The sequence below is a fragment of the Panthera leo genome, chromosome D2 (genome assembly GCF_018350215.1).
Source record: "Panthera leo isolate Ple1 chromosome D2, P.leo_Ple1_pat1.1, whole genome shotgun sequence".
NCBI lineage: Eukaryota > Metazoa > Chordata > Mammalia > Carnivora > Felidae > Panthera > Panthera leo.
The window spans coordinates 70,107,879-70,126,901 of NC_056689.1; the positions used below are offsets into that span (position 1 = coordinate 70,107,879).

At 45.7% G+C, this 19,023-nt stretch overlaps 1 protein-coding gene across 9 annotated transcripts in view; it reads right to left on the reverse strand.

Annotated features, from left to right (window-relative positions):
• LOC122202521 (nebulin related anchoring protein) overlaps window positions 1-19,023 on the reverse strand; it is a 76,974-nt gene that overhangs the window by 56,270 nt on the left and 1,681 nt on the right. For 4 of the 9 annotated variants that reach the window (XM_042908926.1, XM_042908929.1, XM_042908930.1 and 1 more), the window contains exons 3-10: window positions 13,611-13,705; window positions 12,949-13,036; window positions 8,129-8,245; window positions 5,851-5,955; window positions 4,644-4,751; window positions 3,824-3,928; window positions 2,953-3,060; window positions 2,551-2,655 (exon numbers count right to left, since the gene is read on the reverse strand). In XM_042908926.1, coding sequence (XP_042764860.1) covers window positions 2,551-2,655; window positions 2,953-3,060; window positions 3,824-3,928; window positions 4,644-4,751; window positions 5,851-5,955; window positions 8,129-8,245; window positions 12,949-13,036; window positions 13,611-13,666 — 792 coding nt within the window. In that variant the 5' untranslated portion in view covers window positions 13,667-13,705. Of the gene's footprint in view, window positions 1-2,550; window positions 2,656-2,952; window positions 3,061-3,823; window positions 3,929-4,643; window positions 4,752-5,850; window positions 5,956-8,128; window positions 8,246-12,948; window positions 13,037-13,610; window positions 13,706-14,027; window positions 14,476-19,023 lie in introns of those variants that run through there. The other 5 variants (XM_042908931.1, XM_042908932.1, XM_042908927.1 and 2 more) reach the window with 4 other exon arrangements.

Below are 19,023 nucleotides of genomic sequence, written 5' to 3' on the forward strand. Positions count from 1 at the left end.
CACCTGGGAGGTCCCTCTGTCTTCCAGTAATCTCAGATGCTGCCTTTCTTGGGCCCGTTAACAGATCTCTGCAGAGAAACTCATTAACATGCAAGATCCCATTTCCCCAGCAATGTATGTTAATTTGCCAAGAAGAGCATTATATCACTATTTGAATTTTTGTATTTGGGGTGAAAGGCTCTAAATGGGACTAAAGGTATATTCCAGACTATTATAATCTGGGCCTGTTTCTTCCTTCCTCTTCCCTACACCATGCGCCGACTCCTACGAAAGCAAACCTCCCCCATGGAACCATCATGACGTTCACTGGCATAAACCTTTCCTGGCAGTGGGATATACTTCAAGACCCTGTCAGACGCCACCCTCTCTCTCGGGAGCTCCTCCCTCATTCCCAGTCCTGCCCCAGGCAGAATCAGCTGCTTCTTCATCTGTGTTCCCGCAAATGTGAAACTACCTCACGTGCCCCCTGGGGCTCCTGACTCCCTTGTACCAGGGTCAGAGTCTGGCACGCACACTTTCCTAAAATTTTTTAATGTTTATTTTTGAGAGAGAGAGACAGAGACAGAGCATGAGTGGGGGAGGGGCAGAGAGAGAGGGGGACACAGAATCCGAAGCAGGCTCCAGGCTCCGAGCTGTCCGCACAGAGCCCGACGTGGGGCTCGAACCCACGAACGGTGAGATCATGACCTGAGCCCAAGTCGGACGCTCAACCGACGGAACCACCCAGGCGCCCCATGGCACACACATTTTCTTAAATAAGAAAGCTGGGTCAAATGAGAAAATCCAGGCTTCCTTTTTATCCAATAGTGACAACTGTTCGGTCCGAGTGCTCTTTTATGTTTGGATGCCAGAATGTTTGGGGCCAAATGCAATAAGTAAAAAAAGTTAAGCTTAAAAAAAAAAGAAGAAGAAAGGCTCTCGAATTCTTTGGTAATCCCCTCTTCCCCATTCTGCTCTATGGTGTAGGTTTGGTTTGCAGCTTTAGTTTAACTTCTCTGCTTATGTGTATCTATGTCGGGGGTGTAAATCTTTTAGTGAGGTACTCAATCCTACTGGGGAATTGACTGGTTACAAACAATACGTTGATGATATGATACAGTCCATTAACCTAAAAAAACAGTTACTCGTTGAAAAGAAGAATGAATTGTATGGCATTTTAGGCACTACGGATATTTATAGTTTATCTGACTGTCCGCTTCTCTCTCACTCCCTCCTACTCATGCCTGGCGGGTCCCGCTATATCACACAAGGAAATGCCACCCAAGACTGATCCTCTCAACAGTTGCTGGCGGTGCTATTAAACGACACCCACTTTGATTCTTAGATTTGTTATGACCGTGACCAGAAACTTCAGCCAAGAAAATAACTATGACACTATGAGGTTACATCTCATCGATGTGCATAGATACGTCTAGACACGCTCATGTACTGGCAGATAGCTCTGTCCAAATTTAGAGCAAAATATTTTTTGCCAAATATAGGAACCAAATATTTCTTAAAAGTGATTTTTTAAAGTTGTCTTGAGCCTTCTATAAAATATACTTAAAACATGAAACCAAGAAAGACATAATTTCATTGGGTTTAAAGCACGGAGACCATTTAATTAACTTATGGAATTTAATAAAAGGGACTTTTTAATTCAAAACTAAACATTTGCAAAGGGGTCACAGTCTATTTTCACACACATCCCAAGTCTTCCGTGAGTGTCTCCCCAATATGAAGAGATGTTTTATTTTTCTAAAGAGAAATAAGTTGTTTCCTTTCATAAATGATGTATGTCGAATAAATCACGTATGTTGTAGAGTCTAGCCACTGACCAAAAATTCAAACAACATTCCAATTAATTTTTAAAAAATCAACTAAGCCCACTGAATGGCATCTTCCAGAACATACATGGCCGTCCAATACCCTTTACTTACAATGGTGAAAAAATAATGTTCCCTTTCTCTCCTACACCTGTTTAGCACCAGAAAATACAGAGGGACATACAAATAAAAATAAGCTTCTAATTATCATCTCAACCTACCCCTATACCCCATCAATAAGTAGTTCATGTGAGAAGTGAAACTAGGGAAAAGATACACATCCTCTGGCATATTGCTTTATCCAGTAACCTCAATAAGACATGTACTTTCTAAGAAATGAGTCCTGCTATTCAGTGAAGTGCCCAATAGTTTTTGAGACGTGTATTTGGATCCCTTTCACACTTCTACAGGGATGAGTTAAAATTAGCCAGTCTTAGGCCTTGGGACCATTCTTCAATAAATAGGTGAGAATGCTTTACTCTTGCCAAATCAACCATATTGGTATAGGTTCTTTATTTTAAAAAAGAAAAGGAAAAGCATTGAGAAACTGTTTTTCCTTCGTGGATCAGGTTGAGCCCTGTGTCATTATTTGTGGTTGCTGTCTGGCTGGGAAAATCCACCTCTCATAAATAGGGCAACATAAACCACAGCCCAACCCCGGATTAAACGGTCATCGGTGTGTCGCAGGCTAGTGGGCTGCTGACCGGAGAACTGACCGTCAGAAAGCAAGTGATGTATCACATACCTGGCCATACTGGTCCATACATTCCCTTGACGATGCACCTGCAGCTCCGGCAGCTGGACTAGCCACTCCCTTCATTTCTCTTTGATATTGTTGATGGTATCTCACCTAAACGAAGGCAAAGGACAAACCTGGTGAATTTAACCTTCTGTGCACAGAAGCCAGGGGAGTAAAACCAAGTGTTTTGTGGAATGTTTTTTTTTTTTTTCCTGCTTGGGTCCAGGGAGTGTGTCTTAGACATAAAAGTGCCAGATCATCGTCTTGGTAAAACGGCTTCAGAGTTCTGAAGGAGAGCTACTTCCTGGACCACGGTGCACGCAAAAGCAGACAGGAAGTTGTACTCGCCAGGTCCAGGTAACTTCCCGCTTCCTCCCCTAACATGAAAACACTGCCACGGACACTCACATCACTCGCCAGCTCATTGGCTCTCTTGGCTATCTGATAAGCAGGGGTGATCATAGCAGGAAAACTGCCTTTCCCTCTCTGCTGTTCATAGTCTTCTGTGTATCTCACCTGGCAAATGAAAAAAAAAAAAAGAAAATGAATCTCATGCCACAGTCCCAGTATCTAGCATGCAATCTGATGAGGGGTTGCATAACTCCCTCCATGTCTCCCTATGGCATCATCACTGGCTTACAGCTTGATGGACCACACGCGTCTTATTTGCCTTCTTTTTTCCCCAAACCCAGCACAATGCCTGGTGCGCGGAGACATTCAATACAGAATTCAACACCTACTTATGAAGCACCTACTGTGGGCCAGGTGGTGGGGGTGGGCGGAGCAGTAAGGCTTCTGCCCTCAAGGAGCCACCAGTCGAGTTTGGGAGACAAAAGAGGCTTCTCCACCAAAGGCAAGTGGGAACCACTCATTAAGCTGAACATGGATTTGTGCTTAAACTTCCCACTCAGAAGAAGACTAAGTTCTTGGTCTTGTTATGCTAAGGAGCAACTGGGCTGTGAAAAGGCAATCGGTAGAAATTCTTTAGAAGTTTACGTTCTATAATTTGCAGGGACAAGGGCAGAATTTTTTCAGATTAATCACATACACCTGATTTGTTACTGATACTATCTAAGTTTTCTCTCTGAGAAAGAGTTTTCACAAGGTCTGTGCTAGCTGACCTATCTGACTTGACCATCCTTGACCTCAGAAAGTTCTTCCTGGCTCCCACATGGGACTGAGAGGCCTCCTACATACTTCCTCCCTCCACCTCCAAGGAAGGAAGGAATAGAGACTCTTAAAGGAGAATCACAGGGTCTTGGCCTCCATCATTTCTTACATCGCTTTGAAGCTGTCCCCCTGCCTTGGCCCGTAGCAACTCAGGGGTATCCGCCACCGTGGAGAATGTGGAGATACGTTCATCATGCCCTCTCTTGTATTCCACCTGATGAAGAGACAGCAGAGAGTCAAGGTCATACCCACCAGTCTTTGTGAGGACCTTTCCTTGCAGCTGTCCTGAAGCTATTCCATCGGGCTACACTCGACACAAGCCCAGGGCAAGTTTTTAGGGCTTGCTTTATAAGCTCCTCTTTAAAAAGCACCAATGCTCACGTGTCAAGTCCAAGAGAGTGCCAGGAACTAAACATTAACAAATACTAACTCACTTCCTCTCCATAACAATCACATGAGGCAGGGCTACTATTTTCCCCATTTTACAAATGAGCAGCCGAGGAACAGAGAGGCTTAGTAATTTTCTCATGGTCACACAGCTAGTAAGTGAGACAGCCAGGATTCAAATCCTAGCATTCTGGCTCCAAAAATCTGACCTCTTAGCCAACAAGCTTTGCTCTTCTTCAGGCGGATCTGCCATCCACTTCATAAAAATCAGTATCTGAAACGCTAAAGCGACCTCGAGAAATTGTTCGGTCCAGTCTTTGGGTAGGCAACCTGGTGTATTCTCCATTTGGCCAATGTGGCCCAATCCAGGCACAGAAGACAACGGGCAAGGAAAAGATGAGGACACAGCTGTCTCCATAATACCACACTAATGACACCTACTGTCCATAAGCACTCTCTTGGTGGTTTTTACCCGAATCCCAGAGGCTCACTGGTGACAAAGATTAGCATAACCTATGGTGAACCAGCACTAGGGCACTCACTTGGCTGGCCAGCTGGTTGGCTTTCTTGGCTCTTTGATAGGCAGGTGTGATCATGGCTGGGAAACTCCCCTTGCCCCTCTGTTGCTCATAGTCTTCTGTATATTCCTGCTGGTCAGAACCAATGTCAGCACGAGATTCAGAATGATACGAGGTGAGAACAAGTAAAACTGCCACGGAAAGCACCATCAGAACCAATGCTGCTGGATTTATGAGGTAGTTGAAAAACACTTCGATCACCTGCGGTAAACCTGATGATGTCATTCCGTTGGCGATTTGAGTAACAGTCAACACCGAAGAAATCATGTTTCCCAGGTCAAGGGGCTTCCGCTTCAATGCTTACATCGAATTCTATGGAACCTGGTACAACCCAAGGGGACCCAAAGAGAACACAACCCCTTTGACCCAATGGCTGGTATGCTAATGCAGCGGTTAATGTGCGGGAGACTCTTCCGTAACTTGTCCACGAGAATTAGTTCCATGGCATCGAGAACAAAACGTTAGTTTTCCCTTCTAACTTTTTGAGTACTTCCGATGATTAGCCTTCCTAATGACACCGGGCACCACAGCATTTGTGTTTCTGTTTTCTTTCTATCTGCTGAAGGCTGAGTCACCAAAGACTAATGATAGTGTCCAAAGTGGTTTCTTCAAAGGTAAGTGCCCTGGGTGTGTGGAGGGGCTAGAAGTGTGCAAATCATTAAGGACTTGCATAATCTGGGCCAACGTTGCCTTTTCTACATGAAAATCTACTGAAATCTCTCTTACAGTGTTGGGGGGCGGGGCAGAAGTCCAAAACGGGTGATCAGGGCTGGTCCGTCCTGAAGGCTTTAGAGGAGACTCCATTTCTTTACCTTTTCCAGCTTCTAGAGGCCACTGGCACCCTTCATGTGTGGCGCCACATGGCTTTGACCTCTGCTTCTGTTATCACCTCACCTTGTCTCTGATTCTGACCCTTTTGCCTCCCTCCTTATAGGGACCCTTGTGGTTACACTGGGTCCACCCCTAATCATCTAGGGTAATCTTCCTATCTCAAGATCTTTAGCTTAGTCACATCTGCAAAGTCCCCTTGGCCATATAAGGTTAACAGATACACAGTTCCAGGGATTGGCACATGGTAACCTCTGGGGGAGGGGTCGGTAGTCTGTCTACCACAATCTTAAGATAAAGAAATGATCAAACTAATTGCAAGAGTAATGTCTAGGGCCCTTACCTCACCAAGAGACTTTCGGGCCTCAACCATTCTTACGATTTCAGGATCTGGCAGAGCTCCTGGGCACCAACCACTCCCTTCCCCATATCCGGTCCAGTAGCCTCTCTATAAAGGAAACACACAAATGCATAAGCACACACCCTACACATTGGTTGGTGAGAGCTACCCCATCCTCCCAGCATGCTCACATACGCTGTTAACATAAGAGAAATTCTCTAAAGGCTATAAATTCCTATTGGCATATGGTGGGTCTCAGCTAACAAAAATGTTCACTTTTTTCACCTAGAAAATAACCTAATATCCTAAAAAGTTGAACTTTCTGAGATTCATTTATATCATAGAAGGGTTCTAAATATAACTTAATATTTCTTTGCTCATCTTTGTACCCGGATTGAGCAGTGGGGAGTCGCTATGGAGGGGCAACGTGAGATTAACTAGCATTATTCAGACACACTGCAAAAACCTACTACCTGTCATGTGCCTGATCTCGGGATAAGCAGTTAACATTGGGAACAGAAAAGCAAAAAAAAAAGAAAAAAGGGAAGACAGTTCTTTATGTAAGACATCTGTGGCCTATCTAGGGAGATAAAACCAACATACAAAATAGGTAGTGATTAGAAAATGTTTGTGTGCTTAAATGTACCGTATTGGTGATAAACACAAGGTTTTAAGAAGCGGCCTACATGAGATGGGCCCCACTCTTGGCAGGAAGATGGAATCTGAGCTGAACCTTCAAGGCTGAGGCCAGTTAACAGGGGCAAAGAGAGGAAGACGGACAACCATTCTAGAAGGTTGGGATTTTCATCAGTTTTGTTCACTGATGAACAGCCTGGAACTGTTCTAACAGCCTAGAACAGTGCCTGGCACATAATTGACTCAGTAAGTGTTTGTTGAATACATTCCCAGGGTGGAGACTACCAGGAACAAAAGCATGAAGGCAATGACAGGCTTCGTATGAAAGACCATGAGGAGGTGAATCTGATTGGAATTGTGGGGAAGAAATGGGGAACCAAGTGGGCTGGACATGGGGCAAACCGGAGATCTGGAGAGACAGAAGTTCAATTTATAAAGGAGAAAGCCAAAAAATGGTTAAATAATTCATTAAAGATCCCTCAATAAGTGGCAGTAGTCATATCCAAATGGAAGTACTAAGAAATGAATTACATGTTTGTAAATGAGTAAAGTCTGAAAGAATACCCACAAGACTGCAAACAACAGGTACGTCTACGGAGGGACTGACTGGCGATGGTGAACAAGGGGTTAACTTTGTACGTTGGATTTTTTTTTTTTTTGCAACAAGGAAAATGCAAGTATCACATGTATAATTAAAAGTAAATGGCTGAGGGGCACCTGGGTGGCTGAGTCGTTCGAGCGTTCCACCTCAGCTCAGGTCATGATCTTGCAGTTCGTGAGTTCGAGCCCTGAGTTGGGTTCTGCGCTGACCATTCAGAGCCTGGAGCCTGCTTCGGATTCTGTGTCTCCCTCTCTCTCTCTGCCCCTCCCATGCTCATGCTCATGCTCATGCTCTGTCTCTCTCTCTCTCTCTCTCTCAAAAATAAATAAACATTAAAAATTGTTTTTAAAAGTAAATTGATGAGGAATTTTGAAAGAAGACTCTCCATAGAGAGTGAGCATAAACTCTCAGGTGGTAGGAAGGGTAAGTTAGGGCTACCCAAGAAGCGATGTGTGACCAATGTCACTCGACAGGAGATGATGTGGATCAGAGCAGGGAGAGTGAAATGCAGGGAAAGGGTGGAGCTGAGTGGCGTATCAGAGGGAGAAAGGGCAGCCGTGGTTTCCAGCCTGGGTGGTTGTTCCCAGGGACAGAAACACGGTGGTTGGAAGCAACAAACTGACTAGTGAGTTTGGACTGGGAGCAGATGTGGTAGACATGACCCCATGGCCTGTTGATGGATGTCCTCTGTAGACAGCTGCGATCACAAACTGGGTGAACGAAAGCCTAATCAATTCCTCTAGAAGTAAAAATAAAGGTGCATCTCAGGGCGCCTGGGTGGCCCCGTGAGTTAAGTGTCCGACTCTTGATTTCCACTCAGAACATGATCTCCCAGTTCGTGGGATCAGGCCCCACGTTGGGCTCCATGCTGACCGTGCGGAGCCTGCCTGGGATTCTCTCTCTCCCTCTCTCTCTGCCCCTCCCCAGCGCGTGCACACACGTACATGCTCTCTCTCAAAATTAAATAAACATTCAAAAAAAATAATAATGCATCTCATTCGCAGAGCGTGCCATTCTTTTCCCTTCTTCCAGACCCCTTCATACCTCTTCTCTCACCTCGTTCACCAGGGGTTGCCTGTTAGCTGCATCTGCCCCATCCCTGGATTTCATGTCCCAGTGAAAAACCGATTTAAACCGTTCGCTATCATCCTGGTCGTCCACCTGCACAATGAAGACGTTGTCAGTAACGCGGTGATGTTTTCATCAGAGAAGAGAAGGAAAATAAGAAATCTGGAGTTAAGTCGGAGGGATTTCTCTAAATCTCGCCCACAAAGCATCGTAAGTGGATGGCAACATGCACTGTATCACTGTGACTTCACCTGTGCCACCAGCCAGGTGGCTTGTGCACAGCACCTGTCGTGTGCAAAGCCCTATTTAGCAGTGCAATTAAAAAGACCGAAAGTCCCTATGAACGTCTCACACAACACCAAGTATGCAGGTTAGAGTAACGTCAGAAACGCTAGACACGAGACTAGTGGCTCTTAACTTCAGTCTGTGCAACAGTCACCCGGGGAGCTTGTTAAAACGTTGGCTCCCCAGATTCGTGTACACGTTCTCCTACGCTTTATCGTTTTACCTTTGTTATCTTGATCTTGACCTATAATACACCTGAAGTTAATTTTTGTGTATGGGTATGAAGTAGGGACCCAGGTTCATTTTTTTTCCACACAAATATCCAAATAATCCCATGGCCTTTTATTAAAAGATCGTCCTCGGGGCACCTGCGTGGCTCAGTCGGTTAGGCGTCAGGCTCTTGATCTCGGCTCCGGTCATGATCTCATAGTTCGTGAGGTCAAGCCCCAAATTGGGCCCTGCAGCTGACAGTGCGGAGCCTTCTTGGGATCCTCTCTGTGCCCCTCCCTGGCTCTCGCGTGTGTGCCCTCCGTCTCTCAAAATAAACTTTAAAAAAGAAAAAAAAGGTTGTCCTTGCTACACCGACTTCCAATGGTAGGTTCGTTATAAATTCAAGTGACCACATATGTGCAGCCCTATTTCTGGACCTTGGATTGTATTCCGCTAGTCTGTCTCTTCTTATGCCAATACTACACCAAGTTGATTACAACTACTTTTGTAGTAAGTCTTGAAATCTCGTGGCTGAAGTTCTTCGATTTTGTTCTTCAGGATTTCTTGGCTATTCTAGAACCTTTGTGCGTTCAGGTCAATTTTAGAATCCTTTCGTCAAAAAAAATCCTTTTTTTCTACAAAAACCACCAGGATTTCGACTGGGATTGCACCGAACGTGTAGATCACCTTGGGCAGAACCGACGTCTCAACAGTATCTTCACAGCCTCGGGAGGGGCAAAGATTTCTTACAGAGAACCTAAACGGGACTAACCATAAAAGGAAAACTCGAAAGGTCTTAGGTCCAAACCCAGATATCGTAATTTATGACGTCTAAAGGGGGCCCAGAGATCTGCAATTTTAACAAGCTGAAGTGTAAATCGTTAATTTTGCAGATGAAGAAAGAAACGGAAAAGAAAGAAATGACCTTACTAAAATCATCCAATGGGTAATCAGAGCCAGGTTTAGAAGGTGGGAATTCTATTTCCATATTAAGAGCACTTTCTTTCATGGACTTTCTAGGCTTGCTACTGCCTAGTGCAGCTCCAATACGTGTATCTGTAAATATATAAATTGAGAGCATTTTCCCTGTTTCTTCCCTGGATTTTGAGAAACTACCACAAACATCCCGTGAATGTAAGGCAGGGGTTCCACACGGCAGCGCTACCGGTATCTGGGGCCAGGTATCTCTTTTTTGTGGGGACTGCCTTGTGCATTGCAGGATGGTTAGTGGCATACCTGCTCCTTACCCATCGGATGCCAACAGTGCCCTTCTCTGACAGTTTTGACACTCTAAACGGTCCACAGACATCACAAATGTCCCCCGAGGGGTAAAACTGCCCTCCTTGAGAGCCACTGACATAAGGAATCAGAATCATGTGACCAAGATAGACAGAAAGCCTTATCTGCCGTCCTCCACCCACAGGACAAATCCATCACCGGGGAGTGCCTGCTTCTCTGGAGACTTTTCATGAGATTCCAGATCATTCTAAGGAAGTAGGAAGAGGAAAAAGGCCATAGGTGTCACCAGTGAGGTAAGGAAGCATTAAGAGCTAAAGTCTACTCTCTGAATAAAAGAGAATCTAGATGTTTTATTCTCCTAAAAATCCCATTCACGCCTGCCAAACAGGAAATGGTGTCTCAAACGTTTATTTATTTATTTTTAAAAGGGAGGCATTTAGGAAGCACAAAAATGTCAACCTGCTCCAAATGCCTACTCAAAATCTTTACTTTCCTCCTTCATCACCATCACCCCAGCACCCCTTTTGTTCTTTTTTTTCTTTTAGCACATGTACAACGAATTTGGTTTTTATTCAGCGGGCAAAGTCTCTCGGAGATGCAAGAGGGTAAGAAAGTAATCCATCCCACTTCCCAAGGTGGCTATTAGATCCGGGGCCCAGAAGGGACACTGCTGTCCCTCTGAAATTTTCGCTGGTGGGGAAGCCGGAGAAAGTGACCTCAACAGGCAATTACTGGGCATAACACACATACACACACACATGCACACGCGCATGTGCACATATGCACGCACACACACACACACCACGCACACGCAGATATACAGAGACGTACACATGCACACACACACACCGCTCACACATACACATAGGCACACACATACACGCACACGCACATACGTGTACACACGCATCACATACACACGTGTGTATGCCCGTGCACGATTCACACATACATACACACGTACATACACTCCCCACACGCACACATACATCTTTATACACAGACACACATATTCGCACAGATGTAAACGAACGCGCACACACAGGCATCCTGGGAAGTTCACAGACGTCCTGCCTGTGCCTGGAAACCGAACCAGCGATAATCTCCCTTCAGATCCGTCCTGTCACACACAGTTAAAACAAAATGAATCCACCTCCGCCTCAAAGAAAGGTAATACCGTGTGACCTGTGGTAGGATTGTAAGGCAGGGACGTGCCAGTTAAGAGCCAGCGCCGTGTGGAAAAATAAAGATATCACGGTTCTTTCTGTAGACAGTGCAATACGTACAAAGAGCACTCTGATGTGCAACCACTTCTCCTTGCATTTAGTCTGCCGCACTCTGGCTATACCACTTCAGAAACGTCTGGACGTTTGTAAACATAAACAAGTCCCTTCTTCCTTCCGGACAGTTTGCTCCCCTCTAGGTACGCAACGCTAGGCCAATGGAGCTGTTTAAGATACGGGTTCTAAAGTCAGACAGACCTGGATTTGTACCCACTCAACTAGCTGGGTAAAACCGCCCAAGTCACTCAACCTCTCTGAGCCTCAGCCTCCCCGGCTGCAAGATGATAATATTACAGGGGATTCTTGTGAAAAAAACAAAACAAACAAAAAAGGTAAGACGGATAAAGAGCCTAGAAGAATGTGTGGCACTGTTTCAGCAGGAGCAACACTCCGTATTTACTGTAGTTTTGTGGAGCTGCCCTTAGCCATGAAGAGATGAAAACAAGATCCTCCGAGAATTAACCCTCTCGGCCACCTAGGATTGCTTGCGAATTCTTCGAGATCAGGCATGTGTGAGCCACTCTGCACCTCAGGTTCCTCAGCAGAAGGGGATGATGATCGTACTTACTTTGTCAGATTGTGGCGTGTACTAAATGAATTAAATGACTGTGGAGTAAATGTTATCTAAGCCTGCTAAGAAATAAGCTCACAATCAGTGCAAAGCATTTAGTGAAATAAGCCACGTGGCAGTGGGCATCGGGGAGGTTCCATCTAACACAGGTCTTCCTGCGGAGAAGGGGAGCCTGCCCAGGCAGGAGAGGCAGTATGAGGTGAGGGGACATGCGGAGGGCAGATCACAGACAGTCTTCCCCGTCATGTGCAAGTTTCTAATTTTAGAAAGTTGCCAGCTCCATCCCGCAGAGCAACTTCTGTGGGGCAGGGGGAAAGAAGTTAAATGAGTCATCGTCTTAATAAACGCGAGGGTCCGGTCAATAGCCGGCTCTCTGACAAAACCCCATTGTTGGTTTCTCAAAAGAGGTTGGCTTATCAACACGGCTTGTCTATGCATGTCTATGCAAACATGGCTTCCAAATCAAAGCCTCTTTGACCTGCTGCTGTCCCAAGGGGAAAGAGAGGCTGCTAGTAATTGTTAAGAACTACTGAATCTAGAAAGATTTAAGAGTGTGGAGTTAGAAGTTTACTGTTTTCTTTTTTTTCTTTAAATTTTTTTCTTTTTATTAATTTATGTATCCACTTATTTTGAGAAAGAGAGAGCGAGAGAGCATGAGTGGGGGAAGGGCAGAGAGAGAGAGAGAGAGAGAGAGAGAGAGAGAGAGGATCCCAAGAAAGCTCCGCAATGTCAGTGCAGATCCCAACACTGGGCTCGATATGACGAATGGTGAGATCATGACCTGAGCCAAAATCAAGAGTCTGATGCTCAACTGACTGAGTCACCCAGGCGCCCCTAATTTTCTATACCAAAATAATCAGGGGAAAAAATAAGGAAAGGCTCTTATAATATTTTCCAACTCTATAAACTTCATTTTACATATTAGGCACCTAGTGCGTACAGGGCCTATCAGGTAAACCACCATCAGAGTGAACAGACTGGCAGACAGAGAAAGATTACAAATACCTTGGATATTCAAGCTAGATTATCTTGGGTATTGGCCCCTATAGTGTGTAAGGCAAATAGCAACACTCGTTACTTAAATGCGCTTTGCACACGTAAGTGAAGAAAATGAGCAGGTTCAATGTCGACACAGACACTTAAAAACCTGAGTTAATTAAAAAAGTTTCTTTAAAGGCTATTTTGAAATTCAAAATTAAGTAACTTACCCCATGGATGGCTTCTGGAGTCTTCCTCATATTTAGATTTAATGGAGTATGATAGACACTTGTGAAAGTGTTGTTCTTGGGGTTATGGCTAGAAAAAAATATATATAAACCAGAATCAGAAATGTATTTTATCCAAGATGATTGAGTGACTATTCTTAAAGGTAGTCGTTTTTTACATTCATAAATATACAACTTAATAATGAAGTTCACGATTTTCCAAGCAAGGCCTTAAAGAAAGAAAAATTAAATCAAATAAATTCAATATATAGAACGTACAAAAATTTCAACTAGAAAATGACCACTTAAAAATTTTCTGAAAAAAAACCAGAAATGGATTCTGGAATTATTTCAAAGAAAAAAATTAAAGCTTTATAGGTATATCTGTGGTAATTACACTGTTCTGCACAGTATTTAATAATTCGATATGTGGTTACAGTGGATAGATTTACCATTTTACTGTAAGAAATTTGAAATTTTCAACTTTCTGTCCTTTGCATAAAATCCTGCCTTAGGGCTCGTCAATGATTCTATGTAAATGAAAACCTTGGGGAAGATGATTTTTGGATTTAACTCTGGACTGTGTGATTTGAAGCTCTGGTTGGCTCCTCGTTAAAAAATAAACAAAACCCAAGAGGTGGTGGGGCAGGGCATCAAACACTTACGCGTGACAGTACGGCTTTTTCTGGTGACTCACAAAGTTATTAACCGATAGCATCATCTTGCAAACCTCACAGTGAAAACACGCTTTATGCCATATCTAGAAATTGTACAGAAAAGATTTAGCAGAAATACCTTTTTTTTCCCCAGACTCAGGATTCTTGTACATTTCCAGGTAAAAACTCATCTTTAGAGATAATATGGTGATAAGCACACATGTACACATACACACAAATACAACGTTACATAAATGAATAACCTTTTCAAGGCAACACAGAAGACAGATAGAAATGGGTAGAACTGAAGAAAGGTGAGAAATACATTTTTTGGATGGTTCAAAAACAACCACACATCCATACGTGAGAAGATAAATTTCCCGTATTGGTAAATTTATCTCCGCAGGCCAAAACATGTCTACTGACCTGATCTAGACAACTGATCTTCTCAGCAGGATAAACTCCATACCCACACCTAGAACAAGCTTGCACATTCATCGTGATGTCCGAAGAGAGCAGACAAAAAGAGGCAACAGGCAAGAAATCCAAGGAACAGTCCCAGGCTAGCTGTTCAAGTCTCCCAAAATCCCGACCACCGTCAAAACCTTGTGGACACCTTGCTCATTCAAAATCCCACTTCCACTTTCCTTTGCTGACCTTCTAATTTGAAGTCAGCAGCTGGATGGTTTTTAAAGCTGCCACTTACTCAAGGGGCTATTTTGGCGACTGGCTTAGCACGCATGCGTCTGGGAAATGAGCTGGAGGTATTTCTAGCTGACGTGCTTCTCTAAATAGAAAAATGAACTCACAACAGCATCATGTTTATGTGGGTGACCAAATCCTCGTGTGTGATTAGGCAGCATGTAGTAGTTTAACACTAACTGTGATCATAACCCAAGAAAAGAATACAAAGAGATAGGCCACACACTCATCCAATGATCAAATTAGAAAAGCTTGCTCTATGAGGCCTGTGACTAAAGCAGAGAGGCCAGTTCCCAAAAATATAAGAAACAAAACAGGATTGATTCACTCCATGGGAGGGGTAAACACCGTATCTGAATTTTAGCTTTATCTATTAAAAATGTTTATAATAGGGCGCCTGGCTGGCTCAGTCAGTGAGGTCCGACTTTGGCTCAAGTCACGATTTCACGATTCTTGGGTTCTAGCCCCGCGTTGGGCCCTCTGCTGACAGCTCAGAGCCTGAAGCCTGCTTCGGATTCTGTGTCTCCTTCTCTCTGCCCCTCCCTCACTTGTGCGCGCTCTCTCAACCTCTCTCTCTCTCTCTAAAATAAACTTTTAAAAAAAAAATTTTTTTTTTTTTAACGTTTATTTATTTTTGAGACAGAGAGAGACAGAGCATGAGCAGGGGAGGGTCAGAGAGAGAGGGAGACACAGACTGTGAAGCAGGCTCCAGGCTCTGAGCTGTCAGCACAGAGCCCGACGCGGGGCTCGAACTCACGGACCATGAGATCATGACCTGAGCCAAAGTTGGCCGCTCAACCGACTGAGCCACCCAGGCGCCCCCAAAAATAAACTTTTTTTAAAAATCTAAAAAAATAAAAATAAAAAAGATGTTCACAACTGTGAGGCTGAAACCTGATTAGGATAAGAACACACTAGACCTCTCAGTGTTTTGGTCTCTGTACGTTATCCTAGATCGTTCCAAGAAGGTCTGTTTATTCTCTTCCTTCCCAGGCCTGAAGTGGGGCAGCTTAAAGACGAACCCTCTCTTCCTGGCTTCATGAAGCCCCTCTGTCACCTTCAGTGTCTACCTCCATGTCACCTTAAAACAGACCTTCTAGAAACAGCTTCCAAAAGATGGCACCTCACCTGTTTCCACCCCTCACCTGACCACTTTCTATGGCCCTTACCCTGCTTTATGTGCTTCATTGAAGTTAACCACCACTGGACATCTTGAATATCAGAATCTCTGCATTTTAAAATTTTCTGTCTCCGGGGCACCCGAGTGGCTCAGTGGGTTGAGCATCCGACTTCGGCTCAGGTCATGATCTCACGGTTCCTGAGTTCTAGCCCCACATCGGGCTCGCAGCTGTCAGCACAGAGCCCGCTTCGGATCCTCTGCCCGCCCCCCTCCCCCGGCCCCTCCCCCGCTCACACTCTCTCTTTCAAAAATAAAGAAAACGTTTTGAAAATAAATAAATAATAAAACAGAATAAAATAAAAGTATCTGTGTCCTCCATCAAAATACAAGTTCCTTCAAAACAGGATCCCTGGTTCTTGTCATTTCTTTCCCTAGTGCCTGGAACAAGGCCTGACACAGAAAAGATGTTCAGTTAAGTACTGAGCTGGGAAGGGGGAGTAGGTTGCAAAGCAAGTGGGGAAAAAGCAGAAAGCAGCATTCACACGACACGAAGGAGGGGCTGCAGTCCGGGGTTCCCACAGATAGATAGCGGGGCCCAAGGCTGCTCTCTCAGCAGGAAGGGGACCCCGAGCAGGGACCCCAGGCTCCGGAAGGCTCCCACGCTGAAAGTTGGTGCAGGACTTGAAGTGTTCCCAGAACGTTCTGCTCTTTAACAGGCTTCTCAAGCTTTTCCTGGGCAGCTGGGTGCGAGCCCCAGTAATCACTGAGAAAGGACTCTGCCGCAACCCAGAGGGATGAGGAATTACAGTCAGATTCCACGTAAGTTAAAAGCCACTTACCACTTCTCTAAGGGGTGACCTAGCCGCTGCGGTTTGAGGTCGCCCTTGTGAAAACAACAATTAACAGAATGAAGACGTTGAATTGGATTTGTACCTTCACCTCTGCTTCTAAAAGGCACTTATTAGGGATCGGAAGTCACGAGGAGAAACAAGCCCAGTGAACTAGAATTGGACACCTTAAGGAACTCGGGTGACCGCTCACTGCTGGAGGGAGATCCACAGGCTCCCATCTGCTTGACAGGCACTGTGGGCGGTCGCTCCTTTGTCCATCCCACCCTGCTCACTTCCGGTAGAGCCCTCCCCCCACCTTGCCACAGTGACTACCTAAGCCACCCATCCAAGCCGTAGCCAAGGAGCACACGACACTCGTGTGGCCTTCGGGATTCGTTCAGACGTGTCTCAGCCCGGGTTCCCCGCAAAACAGAACATGAGGCAAAGGCTTATGTCCAAGGACTTTATTTAGAAATGTAGTGCCAGGGAGAAGAAAAGAGGCGGGAAATGGTGGTGCAGTTGGGGAGGGGGTCAATATGAAGGTTCACTCTCAAAGGAGCCACTGCCTGATATGAGGTGCACCGGACAGCTCGATCGCCCTCTTCCAAGAGGCTACATAAACAACTTCTAATCAGGAACATCTGCTACAGGAAGGAAGGGGGAAGAATATACCTCTTGGTCCTTGTCTCCCATTGGTGGGAGTCCCACTGGGTGTTAACGTCCCTACGCGTCCCTGCTGTGTATATGCCCGTGGCGTCCCCAGCATCTTATGCTTCAACGGCGACAGGGGAAAAGAGCAAAGACAACAGAAGGCCAAAGACACTGTTGGTCATGCCCCCACGAAGATGGCCAGAGCCCACACAGAGCTACTTGCCAGTGCTGAGGCTGGACCGACCCAAGCAGGCAGAGGTCCTGAGACAGGTGAGGCTGCGTGGATCTAAAGCGGCTCCTGGGGCGCCTGGGCGGCTCAGCTGGTTGAACGTCTGACTTCAGCTCAGGCCATGATTTCACCGTTCATGAGTTCGAGCCCTGAATCCAGCTCTCTGCTGTTGGTACCAACCAGCTTTGGATCCTCTGTCTCCCTCTCTCTCTCTCTGCCTTTCCCCTCCTCTCAAAAATAAACACTAAATAAATAAGTAAATAAATAAATAAAGTGGCTCCTGAGAGGTGTCCGATACGCCGTCCAATCAGCAAAGAGTCCGAGACTTGGGCTTGGTTGTGGTGAGCCAGGGCCAGGCCATGGAGAATCTTCTGGGTCCTCGATTTGGATGCTTTTGCCAACACTGCCCCACGTTTCTTTGGCTTTTTTTTTTTTTTTGAAGTCCTGACTCATAGGGACATTGTGATCAGTGAAAAACTCCACATTTCGTTCCAAACGAATCGCTATCATGTTCAGTCTGTGGATAACTGACTTTCTTTATGAACTTAAACAGAGCACTTGTTTATCTCTTCAATTTCGTCCTGTTGATGGAAGCCCCGTTGCTTCAGCAGGTCAAGATCTTTTTGTACCTTGGTTCTGTCATCCAGAAGATGAGGTCATTCTTCCTAGCTCGGAGTCATTTCCAGTGCCCCCCCCAGGGCCACGGACGTGAGACGGTTTTGAAGTCACAGGGAGATGACAAATTCAGAGGGAGGAGAAAGCTCCCGACCCTTCGTTCTGTCCCTGTCACTTTGCTTAGACTGGAATTGTCCCTCCCTCGCTGGGGGGTGCATGTCTACCTTAGTTTACGTTCTCCCAAAAGCAGATCTTGAGGGGAGGACTTGGTAGTTCATTTGGGGAGTGGTTCCACGAGGCAGGAGTGAGGGTGGGAGTGAGCCACAGAAAGAAGAGCCAATGAAGTCAAATACGTGATTCTGAGCTAATTACCACAGCGCACGGCCTATAGCCTGTAAAGTAACGTGACGTAACATAACAACGTAACAAGCCGCTACCCCTGCTCTGAGCTGAGACAGACAGTCCCCCACCTTCTCCTCACCCCGGGGGGCTGAGATCCAAATCTTGTTGAAGAGAGTGTGGCCGTGACTCACTAGATGACAGAGAAGTCACTGTCAATGCCGTGCCGGTAGAACTTGCTAGACATCTGGCCCCTAGAACTTCCTGGAAATCGACTCTCTAGGTTCATAGGGAGGTATCTCAAAACCATGTGAGGGAGTACCAGGGTTGTAGGATGCTGCCGGCTGGTAGGCAGAGCAGTAGCTGGGCACCAGGGAAGTTGGGTGCGCCACAGAAACCCGAGAAGCCTCTGTAAGAGCCTGATTTTCCAGGAGCACACCAGAGACACTGGTTTTCCTCTTGTAATCTCTGTCCAGCACCCCCTACAGGCAAAGCATAACATGGCAGGGGGAGGGAAGCAAGGAAAACTACATAAAGGGCCCAGGTCAATTTTTACGGAACAGACAAAAAGGATGGATGCGGAGCTCAGAGACAATTAACTGATAATAGGTTCGACACGAATTCCCCCTTTCAGGGAATTCTGCCTAAGCCCAGAGTTTCCCACTCTTCCCCTCCACCACCCCCCGTTGAAGGAGGCTGCCGGTGCCTCAACCAGAGTTTGGGTTTGGGCTTGTGCCTCTTAAGACATTTCTGGGCATTTCTGTTAAACAAGGGATATCCTTCAATGGAGTCCTGTACAAAGTCATAGCCTGGCCTGAGCTGTGCTGTGAAGAATTGGAGAAACATCGCTGGTGGCATCCTTTGGGGGTCCTGTGCTCGGCAGGATGAGGGGGGGATTAAGGAGCTCGCCGGGGCAAGAGGAGAGGGCCAGAGGGA